At 38.5% G+C, this 16,676-nt stretch overlaps 1 protein-coding gene across 8 annotated transcripts in view; it reads left to right on the top strand.

Moving 5' to 3' along the window:
- Positions 1-16,676, top strand: part of kif13a (kinesin family member 13A) — a 188,081-nt gene that overhangs the window by 158,222 nt on the left and 13,183 nt on the right. For all 8 annotated transcript variants that reach the window (XM_052017039.1, XM_052017037.1, XM_052017038.1 and 5 more), the window contains 6 exons: positions 578-670; positions 2,557-2,709; positions 5,255-5,332; positions 13,531-13,581; positions 14,944-15,055; positions 15,859-16,007. In XM_052017039.1, the coding sequence (XP_051872999.1) occupies positions 578-670; positions 2,557-2,709; positions 5,255-5,332; positions 13,531-13,581; positions 14,944-15,055; positions 15,859-16,007 (636 nt within the window). The remainder of the gene's footprint in view (positions 1-577; positions 671-2,556; positions 2,710-5,254; positions 5,333-13,530; positions 13,582-14,943; positions 15,056-15,858; positions 16,008-16,676) is intronic.

Genomic DNA, 16,676 nt, shown 5'->3' with positions numbered 1-16,676 from the left:
ATGCTCTCATGATAATGTTCCTTTTGTCTTCCTCTCAATTAGAATTTTCAGGGAAGGAAGGTCCTGTTGAAATAGTTTTAAGATGCTGCAATGCAGGTTTAGTTAAAATTGGTACACAATGTGAACTAATGGTGGATATTATATCCAGTGGCATGGCCAGTAAAATCACTGTATCTGGATGACATGTACAGGTGAACATTGCATCGTACTTCTGGTTTGTGATTGTAGTTGATGGGACTTTAAGGTATCAGTAATCACAGATTATTTAGCCTACTCTGCTTTTCTTGTTGCTCTGGTGTCTTGGCTGACCCATTTTTCATTTTTAAACCCAGTCTTTTAATTTTTCTAAGGTAATTTTAACTGAAGTTTAGAGTTCAAAATGATGGTTGACAGTTTCAAAAAAAAAGCCATTGGTGTGCAGCTGATCCACTAAAAAAAGCCAACATTTAAAGAGAAGAGAGTTGATAAAAGTATCCCTTTGTATGATTTTTATATTGCCTGTTAGGTTGCTGTTAGCGGGAAAAATTAATTTAATTATATTCTTAATTCAAAAATACTCTTCTAATGACTTTTACAGAGTTTTACACAGAGTCTGAAGCGAAGAATGTCCTACAAATACATTCTTCATTCATGTGGAGTTACCTACGAAATAGTTTCCAACATACCCAAGGTAAATCAATGTCTGACAATCAGAGAATGAAGAAAACTGGTTAGTTCAATAGGATAATCATAATTAATAAGCTGTAGAGGAAGAAGTACTGGGTTTGTGAAAATTAAGACATATGATGGGTTAAAATGTTAAGCTTTTGCTTGCTGAAATTTTGAATCCCAAATTAAAAGGGTGCACTTCATCCTCTACTTCGTTTGAAAGAAGTTTAGGTAGACTTAGCCATAGTTAGCTACGGCATGTAAATCCTTAAGAAAAAAAATGTGTTATTTAGCAAGGTTGGCCTTAAATTCACCCCATCAGCGAGAAAGGACAGATCTCTTTGTTAAATGGGAGAAGTATTAGATGAGTCGCAAGCCTATGGGTTCTTTTTGAGTTGTTCAGACATTTACTGTAATCAAAATTCTTCAGGAGGATTTGTACTACACTGAAATTCTATGGGTCAGCACCTGAAAGTCCCTGTAACATAGAAATTTGGGGCAGGAATGAGTAGGCCATTCAGCCCTTTCGATTTGCTCGATCATTCATAATGATCATAGCTGATCAGCCCCTTCAGTACCATGATCCTGCTTTCTCTCAATATCCCTGATCACCTTTGCATTCAGAAATATATCCACCTCCTCCTTGTATACATTTGATGACTTGGTCTCTACAGTCCTCTATGGCAGAGAATTCCACAAGTTCATCATCCTCTGGGTGAAGAAATGTCTCTGATCGCCATTCAAAATGGCAGACCATGTATTGTGACATGATGAACTCTGGTTCTAGACTCCCCCACCATTGGGAACATCCTCCCTGAATCTAGTCTGTCAAGTCCAGTCAGGGTTTTAGAGGTATTCACGAGATCCCATTTTATCCTTTTAAATTCCAATGGATTAAGTTCCAATGGACCTAATCTTTCTTCATGCATCATTCCTGCCATGCCAAGAATCAGTCTGGTATACCTTCGTTTTACTCCCTTCATGGCAAGAATGTCTTTCCAAAGATAAAGAAACCAGAACTGCACACAACACTCCGGGAACTCCAGCAAGATATCCTTGCTCCTGTACTCAAATCCTTCTGCAGTGAGGACCACCATATCATTTGCCTTCCAAATTGCCTGCTGCACCTGAACGCTGGCTTTCAGAGACTGGTATACAAGGACACCCAGTCAGCACATAAATAACAATATCACATTTAGCCTGAGTGAAAGGGAAGAAAAGGCCAAATTTCCTACTGGTGGTCTGGTTGAAGAGTGACTAAGTGTCAACATCTGACTGAACCTGGATCAGTCTTCCCTGTGGCATCACCTGCTGCTGACACTGTTGTCCATAAACACTGGTGGCTAAGATAAGGTCCTGGAAGGTACATAACACTTGATGCAGAATCTCAATATGGAAGAGGAGCATCTGGAAGAAAAATATTTTTTAAACAGTGGTGTGATCATTGCAAAATAAAAATCATTTGAGTGCCTATTAATATTGGAAACCCCAGATTTGATTTTAATACTGAGAATCTTCAGCTCTTCTGGCTGCCCTCTTGTGGCAAAAAAGAGGAAAGTAGATGTGAATTCAACCATAATTAATGCTCTAAAATTTTAAAAAGTGAAATGGTTTCAGTACATGTGTCTTCCTGCTGTTTCTCCTGTTATTAGTAATTTCCCATGTGAGAGTTGATCACACCACGATTTAGCCAGGACTTGATTCGTCAAGCATTCGGGGAGAGTTAGTATTTTTACTTGTTTTTTCAGTTACACTTGATACTTAACCTACAACTTTTCTATTCGTAGAAGTAATTAAACTTCATTTTTTCACTTCTGGAAATACAATAGTGAAATGTTAAAACGTTAGACAACTTGACTGCTATTTGGATTTTTCACAAGGCTGATGAATTGCCCTTATTCCCTGCAGGCCTCAGAAGAGACGGAAGATCGAGAGACTCTGGCACTAATGGCAGCTAAGAGTGAAAATAATGGTTCAGGTGATGGTGAAACCTACATTGAGAAGTATACAAGAGGAGTGTTAGAGGTGGAAAACATCCTGAGCTTGGAACGACTCCGGCAGGTCAGAGTCTGTACTTAAAGTGCTAACAAGTGTCTGCTCTGAGCGTCTGAAGAAAACTGCCCAGGCACTCCCCAAATGTTTGTGGTTTTAAGAATGTGTACACCATTCAGATTTCATCTATTCTGTCACAAAGGGATAACTACAGTGGCATGCAAAAGTTTGGGCGCCCCAGTCAAAATTTCTGTTACTGTGAATAGTTAAGTGAGCAGAAGATGACCTGATCTCCAAAAGTCGTAAAGTTAAAGATGAAACATTCTTTTCAACATTTTAAGCAAGATTAGTGTATTATTTTTGTTTTGTACAATTTTAGAGTGAAAAAAAAGGAAAGGAGCACCATGCAAAAGTTTGGGCACCCCAAGAGATTTGAGCTCTCAGATAACTTTTACCTTGGCCTTAGACCTTCATTAGCTTGTTAGGGCTATGGCTTGTTCACAGTCATCATTAGGAAAGGCCAGGTGATGCAAATTTCAAAGCTTTATAAATACCCTGACTCCTCAAACCTTGTCCCAACAATCAGCAGCCATGGGCTCCTCTAAGCAGCTGCCTAGTACTCTGAACATTAAAATAAATGATGCCCACAAAGCAGGAGAAGGCTATAAGAAGATAGCAAAGCGTTTTCAGGTAGCCGTTTCCTCAGTTCGTAATGTAATTAAGAAATGGCGGTTAACAGGAACGGTGGAGGTCAAGTTGAGGTCTGGAAGACCGAGAAAACTTTCCAAGAGAACTGCTCGTAGGATTGCTAGAAAGGCAAATCAAAACCCCCGTTTGACTGCAAAAGACCTTCAGGAAGATTTAGCAGACTCTGGAGTTCTACTGTGCACTGTTCTACTGTGCAACAACACCTACACAAATATGACCTTCATGTAAGAGTCATCAGAAGAAAACCTTTCCTGCGTCCTCATCACAAAATTCAGCATCAGAAGTTTGCAAAGGAACATCTAAACAAGCCTGATGCATTTTGGAAACAACAACTGTGGACTGATGAAGTTAAAATAGAACTTCTTGGCCACAATGAGCAAAGGTATGTTTGGAGAAAAAAGGGTGCAGAATTTCATGAAAAGAACACCTCTCCAACTGTTAAGCACGGGGGTGGATCGATCATGCTTTGGGCTTGTGTTGCAGCCAGTGGCATGGGGAACATTTCACTGGTAGAGGGAAGAATGAATTCAATTAAATACCAGCAAATTCTGGAAGAAAACATCACACTGTTTGTAAAAAAAAAGCTGAAGATGAGAAGAGGATGGCTTCTACAACAGGATAACGATCCTAAACACACCTCAAAATCCACAATGCACTACCTCAAAAAGTGCAAGCTGAAGGTTTTGCCATGGCCGTCACAGTCCCCCGACCTAAACATCATTGAAAATCTGTGGATAAACCTCAAAAGAGCAGTGCATGCAAGACGGCTCAAGAATCTCTCAGAACTAGAAGCCTTTTGCAAGGAAGAATGGGCGAAAATCCCCCAAACAAGAATTGAAAGACTCTTAGCTGGCTACAGAAAGCGTTTACAAGCTGTGATACTTGCCAAAGGGGGTGTTACTAAGTACTTGACCATGCAGGGTGCCCAAACTTTTGCTTCGGGCCCTTTTCCTTTTTTTGTTATTTTGAAATTGTAAAAGATGGAAATAAAAAAGTAATCTTAAAATATTAAAGAAATGTGTCATCTTTAACTTTATGCCTTTTGGAAATCAGGTCATCTTTTACTTGCTTAGCTATTCACAGAGGCAGAAATTTTGACCAGGGGTGCCCAAACTTCTGCATGCCACTGTATAAGTTAGCTAAAATGTCACAACATCTATTGAGTAGTTCATCTAGTAACATGTCTATGAAAAATGATAGAGTCATCATCAAAAGGATGGTATGATTTGTTACACAAGAGAGACTGCAGATGCTGGATATCTGGAGCAAAGAACACAAAAAGCTGGAGGAACTCAGCAGGTCAGGAAGCATCTATGGAGGGACATAAACAGTTGACATTTCAGGCTGAGACCCTTCATCAGTCCTGATTTGTTACTGTGGCTCTTGAGTGATATCTGTGGTCCCTGTTGCTATATTAGCTTGCAAAATATGAGGTACGACTTTGTTGAGGCATCAATAGTGATTTTTTTTGTTACCTGGAGACTGAAGGTAATGAATGCAGAGGGAAATTGTGAATGGGGGATGGGGAAGCAGTGAAAACACACTCTTGCATCTAGTCTCTCATAATTGTGAAAAGTGGCTTTAAACAGTCACAGTCCCAATAATTTAGCACCCCAGAATTCTGTGTAGCTAGCCCTATATTGCACAGTTCAAGCACATGTTTTGACAGCATTCTTGAATGTAACAAGATTCTGCATTTCTCAAAATTTGGACCATCAGAAGAATTGTCCAAAAAAAAATCATACACTCGAAGCTGATTTTTTTTTTGTGTGTTGTTTCCAGGAGTTTCAGCTATTTGTAGGCAACTGCTTTATCATTTATTAATGTTTACATTTAAAACAGTCTATTCATGAATGGCTCCTTCATTATGCACATGTTAACTTGTTTTTTTTTATCCTTGTATTAGGCAGTTACAGTGAAAGAAGCACTTTCATCAAAAGGGAAGTACATGAAGAGGAGTGTCAGCACACCCAACGTTCAACATGTATGTACCACCACAAGTAAAGTGGGTCAACAGCAGACAGATTTAATGCCATGTGCTCGAGAATGGGCACCGGGATGACTTTTGGTATGGTTAGTAAAGCAGTGTGTTAGAATCCAACTATGCTTAAAGAGTAATTACCTTGGGCACTAACAATTTATAATCTAGTTAAAGTAGCTTTAAGATGTTACTTTTCATAAGACTCCATAACAAAAGAACCATATGGATCTGGAATTTTCTTCAAGTTTGGCCTCAGTCCAGTCTACTTGAACTAAGTGTTATATGCAACATCTTAAAAGTCTGGAGTATTGTAGGGAAGAGGTCAAGGGAGGGAAGGTGTTAAAAGTATTTGTCTTCAAGAGGATAACCAAGGACAAGGTATAGTACCAAGTTTATTTTTGCAATAAATTGCACCAGAGGATTGTTTTAAAAGTTTGCCTGCATTTTATGAGTTTTGTCTTGAGTAGTAACAGTGGGCATTCATCTGTGGTCCAGAGTGCTTTGATAATGTATATATTATGTGTATTTTTGTGTGTGTGTGTGTGTGTGTGTACACACGTGTTAACTGTTGCCTTGATGAGAATCTAATTGATCAGAAAGCCTTCATATCTGACGCAAGTTGTAACCAGATTTTGCACAATAGCTCATTTTGATAGTCTTAAAAAGCACTATGTGGATCACTAGCTTGTTTTTTCTGGTGTAAGGGGTAGTTATGCCAACATGACAGCTGACTATTTTAAATTTCTTTTTGGTGAGATCTTGAATAATAGAAAGCCCATTTGATCTTTGTGAGCAGTGGTAGGAGGCTGCATGGGTGATCTGTGAATTTGGCAACATAATTGATGTGAATCATTGTAAAACTGTTCAGTCACTTGGCCAATACATCCTTGTCCACGGGAGACTTGGTGTGTGGGGTTATTAAGGTCACATTTCTGCAAGGAAGTAACACTTTTGACCACAGATGCATGCTGTGCACCCCAAAGATGCATCACGTGTTCCAGAAAGGAACTTGTCCTAATGTAGCTGTGAATAAAGCACTGGTAGCAACACAGGCATGAAAGGGTGTAGCTTCAATGAAATAAAACAGGAAATGCTGCAAAATACGGGGGTGGCCAGTCAGTCGAGAAACAAGTCAATTGCCTTTATCGGAACTAAGAAAAGAAACCGGTACTGAGCGCTGATGTCATCAGCCTGAGTCACCAATTGATCTTCTCTCTACAGATGCTGCCCAAGCTGCTCAGCATTTTCTGTTTTTATTTCAAACTTCTAGCATCTGAATTATTTTGCTTGCAAGGCTTCTGATAATACTGAGTTCCTGTAAACCTATTTGTCAGCAACAATGATCAAAAGTGAAGAGAAGTGAACACAGCAGTAAATATGGAAATGCTAAGACGGGTTGCAATCCTTTTACTTGGCCCCACACCCTCCCCAGATCCCCAACCCCTGTGTTATTTATGCAGTAGCAATTTTCATAGCTTCACTGATTGGAAACAGTCACCAGGCCTCTGGCAGTGAATCCCGAGGCTCTGTCCCTTGGCTGCCTGATGTTCTTTTCTATGACACGAGAGACTGCAGATGCTGGAAATCTGGAGCAACGCACACAAAATGCTGGAGAAACTCAGCGGGTCACGAGGCATCTATGGAGGGAAATGAACAGTCGAAGTTTTGGCCAAGACCCTTCATTAGGACTGGAAAGGAAGAGGGCAGAAGCCAGAGTAAAAGGGTGATAGGTGAGTCCAGGTGAGAGGGGAGAGGTAGGTATGTGGGAAAGGGGTGGTAAAAGGGAATAATGTGAGAAGCTGGGAGGTGATAGGTGGAAGAGGCCAAGGGCTGAAGAAGGAATTTGACAGTTGACCATGGAATAAAGGAAAGGAGGTGGGCAGGTCGTGAGGGTGGGGGAGGGGAAAGAGAAGGAGTGAAGGGGGCCACAGGAATGAGGGAAAACAAAGGCTGGGGGAGTGAGGAAAATAGGGGAGTGGTGACTGGAAGTTAGAGAAATCGATGTTGATGCCATCAGGTTGGAGACTACAAAGACGGAATATAAGGTGTTGCTCCACCAACCTGCATCTGGCAGTGTGGGCCTTTTCTATAAATTGTTCTTCACAATTTGCCTGCATTTTATTTGATTTTTGTCTTAAATAATGTCATTGGGTATTCACCTGTAATCCAGAGTGCATTTTCAAACCAGATCAGCAATCCCACTCGTGCATCTGTCCCTTCAGCTCTGCACATCTGACCTGTGTCGCTGGACACAGTCAGATATGCCATCATCTGACATTAAAGCTTGTTCTTGCAGTGCAAAGGAATGGAAGTCAGGAACACACTGACCCACACACAGCGGCAAGCTGCCCGTTTTTGGGAAGTTCCCACAAGCATACTTCGCTCCATACTTTCACTACAACTGACAGTGAAGTACAAATTGCAACAAATCTTCTTAAGTGTTATATTAAAAATAAAATATTTTAGTATTTATCCTCCAAATGGTGTAAGAATGAAGCAAAGTATCTTCATGTAGGCAAGCTGGTGTTTCATAGTAGAGATTGGAAACGTGTATAGTCTTCAAATAAAGTGGAATGAGAGGGGATGGGATAGTGCGGTAAGAAAGCAAGGGGTAATAGAATTACCTTGCACAGATGGAGTTTGTTTCTTATTTCAAAATTGTATATTTTCTCCTTTTATAGATATTTTCATGCAAGGCATGGTTTGTTTGCAAATTACCTAGCTGCTGCATGCTGGTAAATGTGGCTGTTTTGCATGAATATTTTCAAGTGATATATATTTAAGTGCCCAGAATGGTTTTGCGATCAAGTAAGCCTTTTTGTAAGATTTGTGGAATGAGATCTTAAAAAGTCAGGCTGCAAGTTGTCTATTGTTTCATCCTGTTTGTTGAGCTGTAATAAGAAGTAACCATCAAGCTTTTATAAAGTGAAATATCCATGCTGGAAAGTGAAATATAGATCATAATGGTTGCATCTTAATCATTGGAAGCTTGAGAAAAATAAATTAAATCCCATAGGCAATGGATGCCTCAGTTTGGGCAGCCAATTTGATTTTTTTGAGATTCTAATTCATGTTTCTGTATTAGAAATGGGCTTGATAAGTTAGTCTGCCTTTTTGCTTGGGTCCGGAAAAGAAAAGAAATTGAGGCTTATTCAGTGGAACAACTGTGTATCAGAAGGGTAAAACTTGTAAAATAGAAAACATTTGTAAAATAGGAGCAAAAGTCATGTGAAATATGCAATAAATGAAAACAAAAGTTGGAAATACTCAGCAAGTAGGTAGCATCTATGGAAGGAGAAAGTCAATTGTTTCTATTTTCGTAGATGCTGTGTGTTTTCAGCATTTTTTATTTTTTATTTCAGATTCCCAGCATCTGCATTTGTTTTTGATACTCAATGCAATATTACATGTATTTTCATAACTGCATGTGCAATTATGATTAAAACCACTAAAGCTGAGAGCTTTAGAATTGATTGCTTTAATTCCATCCTGCTGAAGATTGCACATACTTTGGATGGGAGACATTTTAGCATAGTGTAAACATTGAGATTTCTTTATTTATACCTTTGTATTACACTTGGTAATGAAAAGTTTAAGACCTTCAAGTGTGTGATTACGTCTATATGTATATTGTTATCCACTACCCTCTCTAAACACAAGCATTCAAGGTGGATAATAAAATCATGACCCACATTGTGACTGCTCTTAACCACTAATGTAAAATTAAGAGCACACTATTTTTCAACTAATTTTTATCCATAAACTGAGAAATATACATTTTTGTTCACATTTATATTGTATCTATTCAAACCAAAAGTAGGTAACACTTTGGTGTAGAGACAAGTTATAAACAGGTATGGAGCTTTTGTGTCCTTTCTAGATCAATGTGGGCAGAGGGTAGGGGTAAACTAATTGATTTTAGTGAAGCAAGCTGAAGTGTTTTGTTAAATGTTTACAATTGCCTAATACAGCAGAGACTAGCTAACATAGCTTGGAAGCCAAAGCAAAATGTTGGATGCCCATGGTCAATCAGTTGAAATCTGTTGCTCCTATCTGTTCCTTAGAAAAAGAAACTTGCTGAATCGAGGGAGGCAAGCAGTCACTTAGCTGAAGTACATTGGAAGCTGCCAGAAATGGATAGTCAGTCCTTTCCTCCTGCCCATTCCTATCCTGCCAGATGTCAGTCCGAATCATTACCACTGGTTCTGCATCATTCCATGATTGCACCCAACCAATTAGTGAGTGCACCTAAGTTCGGTGGAAATCCATGCAGTAGGATTGATATAGAAGATTGGATAAGGGATATGCAGCAGATGCTGGATGTTCATGAGGTGCCTGCTACACTTCAGTTTGCGACTGTGGTACACCACCTTGAGGGAAGAGCAAAAATGCTTGTCCTTGAGTTGCCATTGAAGGACCAATGCCCTGCTGGTGCTTTTGAAAAACTTAGAGCAGAATATGGAAACTCTCAACCCTCGTTGGACTCCACAATTGGTTTCTTTCAAAACTTTGAGCAGTCAAATGAACTCAAAGCCACCTATTCTATGTCGGCAGTATTAAGATCTTTCAAAGCTAAAGCTAATAAACGGAGCTCCTCTGCACATAAGGATTTCAAAATTAAGCCACAGCCTACAAGTACTCCACTTGAGAAAAATATTCATCAGAGGCCTCCAGTTGTTCATAAAAAGTCAGAAATATTCAAGGAGCAACAAACTAAACAGAAACAACTACCGTGTGAAAATAAGGTGTTCTCCAGACAATCCAGAAAGCCACCTGAAGTGTATCACCCAGCTCCTCCTGAGCAGGTTAGTGAAAAAAGCTTAGGAGACGCTTCTGAATTTGCTGGAGCACAGTCAAGATTTGAGCAAGACCCTGCACTGCTAGAGCTTACCACATTAGTGAAGCAACTTGCGCTGCACCAAATGGATCAAATGGAGAGACTTCAGAGAATGGAGAAGCTGCACTGTAGGGCAATTCCAGGAGCCAACCCAACACCAGATGATACAATGAGGTCTAACAAATGTGATATAAAGCTCAAAGCAAACTTGGATAGCAAAAATACAAGGTCACTGAACTGTGAAAGGTCCTGTACATGTTACCTCTGTGGACAGAAAGGCCATAAAGTTAAAGGTTCAAAGTCACAGAAACAACCTTATAGAGCAAGCAAGCCAGCAGCATTGTTTTCTAGCTTTAAACACTCTGACAAATAAAGCACATGAATAAAATAAAAATATAAATTGCAACATTTTAAAAGAAGAGCAGTATCCTATGGAAATATGAAAATACAAAATGTTAACCAGCTTTGTTGCTTTCAATATTGGTGGGTCCCAGCTGTAAACTGATTGAAACTGTTGAGATAGTGTACAAATATGAAATGCCTCTGGATGTTGAATAATACAGTTGAAATGAAACTTCCAGGTCCCTGCTTTAAGCTACTGAACAAATGGATTCATTATTACCCTGGATAACCAAGTTGTCTCTTATCGCTTTGTCCTGATCAATTTGTGCTTCAGTTACATTGTTGCCTTGGTTTATCTCAGTGAACTAAAAGTATTTGATGACAAAAGTGCCTGCTTAAAGAAAGCTGATGCTTTAAAATACCAGTAAAAAGTTTTAAATATTTTATGACAGTGAGTCATAACAATAGAATCAAATGGAGATCAATAGTAAACATCAACATTAAAAAAAGAGGAATTAACAGCCAAACCACAAATGGAAAGCCCAAGATAATGAGTAATTTAATCAAGAACTGGAGTTAATCTATAGATCCTACTGTAGCTTCAGTACTGGTCAAGTGTGGATAACTTTATGATTCAATTGGCTTTCTATTTACAATTGTTCTGCCATATATTCAGAATTAACAAGTGCTAAATTCATTGACATCTGAAATTTAGTAGGTTAAGGATAGAATGGTGGAGTTGCCTGATATTTTTCAACCTAGTGCAATTCTGTATGGCTTCACTCTTGTAGAACTGAACTGTGTGGGAGCAAAGATTGTTCAATAAGCTTAGCGTTGTCCGTCATTGATCTGAAGTCCCATCCATTAAGGTTCTACGACGGTAAAGAAGTTTTGCATGATTGCTGTGATGTGCACAAAGGACTTGCGTATAACTGGAAGCTGAGTAACAGTTGGCTGACGTTCAGAAATTTGTTCAGAAACTTGATCTTATACAGAAACTTGATCTTATACAGAAACTTGTGCTGTTTATCAGCTGTGCAAAACGATTTGCATCTGCTCAAGACAGAAATACACTGTGTGCATCCCAGTTAAAGCAAACAACTTGAGATCAAATTATGGCTGTAATTAAGAGACTTGTGATCATATTAGGAAAAATAGAAAACCGAATTCCGTGTGAGTTTTCCATTCAATCACAATAGCTCATTGGAATCTCAATTTTGTTCAATATTGAGTACCCATTCTGGTTTGATAATGAACTATCATGAGGCTGTATAAAAAGTGAATAGGTGCATATTGCACGAGTTAATGCCTTTTCAACTTGGCAGGATGCAACTGTTTGGTGAGATGGTAGAAATGCAAAGTGAATGGAGCTTTGTAATTTTTTTTATTGATTTAGACTACACTGTGAATCAAAATTATATTTTAAAATCTGTAGCTCCCCGCTGAATACTTTTATGGAGGTTTTCTGTGGCTGATATAATTTTAGTGTTTTCTTTTGAATGAGTAAACTCTAAGAAATTTCTCAGCTCTTGATGATGCTCTATTTTTATAGCTGACAGACTTCTATATACACAGCTGGCTAATTTATTATTACTATATCACTAAAGAAGATAAATGCATATGTAATCACAGTTTCAAAGTGAGAATATTATCCATCATTCCCACAGTATCCTGTTGATAACACAACAATGGTGATTAACCATAAATGTGCTAAGAAGAATAGAACTGAAAATAACCAACTAAACCTTGCATCCAAGAGCTCCTCCCAAGAAGAAAAGCTGAAGTCATTTTTTTTTTGAGACTGATGATATGAATGTAATGTCCACACATTTTACCATTCTCAGGAGAGACTGTCCACTTACAATGAGTTTCTAATGAAATCTCCCTATTCCTTTAGTAACAACTTCACTTAACAACAGAATGTCTCAAAGTTACCCATCACTTGATAGGAAAATGCATCCTCTCATCTCCAGCCTAATTCCCCCTCCCACATACAATGACTTCAGTGATCCAGTTGCAGCTGAAAATTTTCACAACAGTGAAGAAAAAGAAAATCGAGGTCAATTGGAAGTAAATGGAGACTGGCTTTGCAGACCTTCTGCGAACCTTGGTCTGGAGGTGTTATTTTGAAAGGTATGAAATATAGTACTGGACATCAGCATGCATGCATGTATATCACATTAGGTAGATGTGATCAGCAACCAAGAGATGGCAGGAGGCCAGCAGAAGATTTGAATTTTTATGATGGATAGAGTTTAATGCTTTCTAATTTTGTAGACTAGTGTGGCTTGCATAGTGACCTGATGACTGATGTCATTTGGAGTGGACATATTTCTATTTTAATTACTGCTTTGAATACTGACATGGCATCATTTAACAAGTGAAGGCAATGTAAAAGTGATCATTTTAGAAAATGTATAAATAGATGCAAAGCAATAATGGAAATGGATATTCTGGTCCAAAGGATAGTTCCCCTGTTGACTGCCATTGCATAAGGTGCATGTCTCCATTTTCTATTTCACAATCCCTTTCCCTTCAGAGTTGTTTCTCTGAAGAGAAACAGCTAGTATTCCACCCATAGTGTATTAATTTCCCTGATAAATTATAAACTTTCAGCTCTGGTATTTGAGAGTGTTTAATTAGAATTTTGTGTGACTGAAGATTGAAGATACATATGGTGAGGTGATATCTACAGTATTAGAAAATGTAAATTGTACATAGTTTTTTTGAATTCCTTACTGGAAGATAACCTCTGTGCTCAGTTGAAGGCTTTCTTGCATAAACTGCATTGTTTCTACTGTGCTTATATTCATCTTGCGTCCACGCCTGCTAAGTTTATTAAAGAATTTAGTTTTAACCTGCTTGCCATAATGAGTGACCGTGTTGAAAGTGTGATGAAAAATAATGTCTAAAATTCGCAGCCATGCTTTAAGAGTGCTGTTTGAGCTTCACAATCTGGAATCAAAGCAGTTATTTGAAAATCTCTGATTCACCTGTTGTGTTTTATCTCTGGTTTCTCCAGGTATCCAATAGTCGAACAGATATCTCTGGATATGAAGAGGATGAATCCAAGGTGTGTAACCAATAAGCTGTTAAACTTTATAGAAGAATAATAAGTACATATAGAACTTATTATGGGGGGAAATCACAAATAATAGAAGCCTTGAAGTGGCCGATGTCACAGGTGGATGGAGGTGCTTTCTCCACAGAATCATCCTTTAAAATATCTTGTAAGCACAGTGGATGTTAATCTTCTTTTCCATTCTCATTGAATTGAATATCAGGTACTGTTGATCTGCAATTTCCCAACCCATGCTCCTTACAGATATTAGTCCTCACCAGAGATTATTCCCTGAGATCATTGGTCGGGTATAACCATTGAACAAGGGGATAGTATATCCAGGGCTTGCCTGGCTGACAAATCAAAAATCAATACTGTAGCCACTTAATTTATCAGTTGATAAAATTCCAGGACTGTAATAACTAGTACCAGCAATAGAATTTCCTGTTCCTTGAACCTTTTCTACTCATTTCGATGAGGATTTTATGTTAGAAAGGACTTGCTGACATAATGCATTCATTATCTGGAATAGCCTCTTTGATAAGGGCAATGAAGATAAAAAATACTGAAGGCCTTTAAGATGCAGTGATGATTGAAGCATTATAAGCTATTATGGTAGCCCCTCTTAGTGAGCTGTGTGGATCACACATGCTGATAATACAAAATTAACACCAAGGGCCATATGTAGTGTGTACATCCATACATGTTATGGTGCTGGCCATGTTTGAATCTTTTAATTTAATTTGTTCAGAACCTCCTGAGCTCTATTCATAGTTGTTTGTGGTTGTCACTGCAATAAACTCAAATGTAGCTCAAAATAAAATTAACATGATGCCATTCCTACAGTGTCCTTCCCTAAATCTTCACCCCCAACCCATGACCTTTCAATAATTTATTCCAGTGCAGACTAGTGGCTAAATTAACTGGATTTGTATTTTGATTATAATTTCTTACTTTCTTGTCCAATATTATTCTTAATTTAGTTGATTAAATACGAAGTTTGTCCCAATAATGTGTAAACTATCTAATCTGAGTCAGATTGTCAGCTAGGTAGCATTCATTGTTAAAAGTGCTTCAAAAAGTCTCAACAAACTGCCTGCCATCTTGACAAAGCTGTGGTGTATTGAGTTCTATATCCCAAAGGAGCATTAATTTCTTTTCTCACTCCAGGCTAAGCTTTAACCTATGTTTTTTTGTGATGGCCCAAAATGACACTTTGTATGATTAGTATATTTGAAAAATCACCTGTTTTTCTTGTCCTCCAAACAAGCAGATCAGCACATGATATTAATTTGCGAGCTATTCTGACACACAAACTTAATGTAATTAATGAATTAATGTTGTAAACACTGTATTTCCTCCAAATGATTCTAGGGTCGTTCAGAAAGTCATCAAGATATTTCTGACTGCTCATTGAATTCGCAGGACTGTTCCTGGTATAGTACCTTGCTTAAAGATTCACCACGTAGGATGAAAGACACTGGAGGTAATTATAGATGTCAACAAAAAATCGAACTCATAGTTTCATTAAAGGACAAACAGGTGGTCTTGTTGATGTACAAAAATTGAATGATAACTGACTTCAGCTTCAAATCACACATTGCCATCACTCATTTCCACCTTGGTGATGTTGCTGCAACTCTGACCCATCTCGCTTCATTTGCTGCCGCAATCCCCATTCTTGTCTTTTGTTTAACCTTGACCTGTTTATTCCAAACCACTCCTCCTGGCCTCACTCCATCAAATTGTCCATTACTTTGAGCTCATCCAAAAGTTGAATACCCATGCTGTATTCACATCGTGCCATTGGTTGATGACTCCAGTGCTTTCTGCCCTCATGGTTTCCATTTAAGCTGTGTCTCAACATCTGTTTGCAAATTACTCCACAGCCTCAAACCTGAACCAGCCCCACAAAACATCTACACTCGAGAGAGGGAAAGTAGATAGCTTTCTTCCCCCTCTCCATTGTTTGTTTCTTACCCATCTTTCCCTACCACCCCCCCCCCCCCCCCAAAAACCTTGGCGATGTCACCATCTTAACTCAGCAACCATTGCACGTGAGAGGTAATGTTCGTGGTATTTGAAGGGAAGCTTATCTCTCATATCACAAATGGGCTCTTTAAACTTTAAAGGAAATCACTTTTTACTGAACTGGATATTAATGTTTGTTGCATTTGGTATTGCTGCATTTGGTATTTAATCAGTATTGCATCTGTGTCATTCTGATCAAGAATTATTATTCTATATTATTCTGTAAAAGTTATTTCCTTTCATTTATTTCACTTTTAGGTACTGCAACGGAGAGTCACCATTCACTGGGTAGTCCACTAAAAGCATTTTCTGCTCAGCCACCAAAATTTCTGAAATCACTTCTGCCTGTACGAGAAGAACGAAAAGACAAACAACCTTTAGAAACTAAACCTCTTCTCGCACACGAGGTAAATCATACTATTTAAACTAAATAATGAAAGCCAAGGCAACCATGCAGAGTCTTTATACTTTTAGCTTCCTTTTAATGTGGTGAGACTTGAATATTACACACTTAAATGAAGAGCTATACTATGTTAGAAGGTAATGTCTTAGAAGGGTTTAAACATTGAATAGATGAACCCATGAAAATCATTTTGGTACTGACAATTTCTTTATAACTTTCCTACAATGAACAATTTATTTTAGGTCAAGAACTAATATAATTTATTTCCATGAATACTTAAGCAAGGGAATTGGTAAAGACACATTTATTTTGGACAGATTTTTGTCCTCTGCCATGTGATGTTCTCTGTATATTTTATTTGCTGGTAACTATAAAAATTAAGGCTTAACAACCTGAATTTCAAAAGATAGATGGGAGAGTTTTCACTTAATAATAATCTTGGGGCAGCATGGTTGCACAGCAGTTAGTGCCGCAGCCTCCTGGCTCTCATGGCCCAGATTTGATCCTGATCTTGGGTGCCATTTGCGTGACTTTGCATATTCTTCCCCTGATCATGTGGGTTTCTGCTGGGTGCTCTGCTCGCACATCATAAAGACTTGCTAGTAGCATAAATAGCTACTGTAAATTGCCCCTAGTAGTAGGTGGGTGGGGGAGGGGGGATGAAAGGGAGTGA

This window comes from Pristis pectinata, chromosome 5, assembly GCF_009764475.1.
Source record: "Pristis pectinata isolate sPriPec2 chromosome 5, sPriPec2.1.pri, whole genome shotgun sequence".
Classification (NCBI taxonomy): Eukaryota; Metazoa; Chordata; class Chondrichthyes; order Rhinopristiformes; family Pristidae; genus Pristis; species Pristis pectinata.
This window is presented reverse-complemented; position numbering and strand designations above follow the sequence as displayed.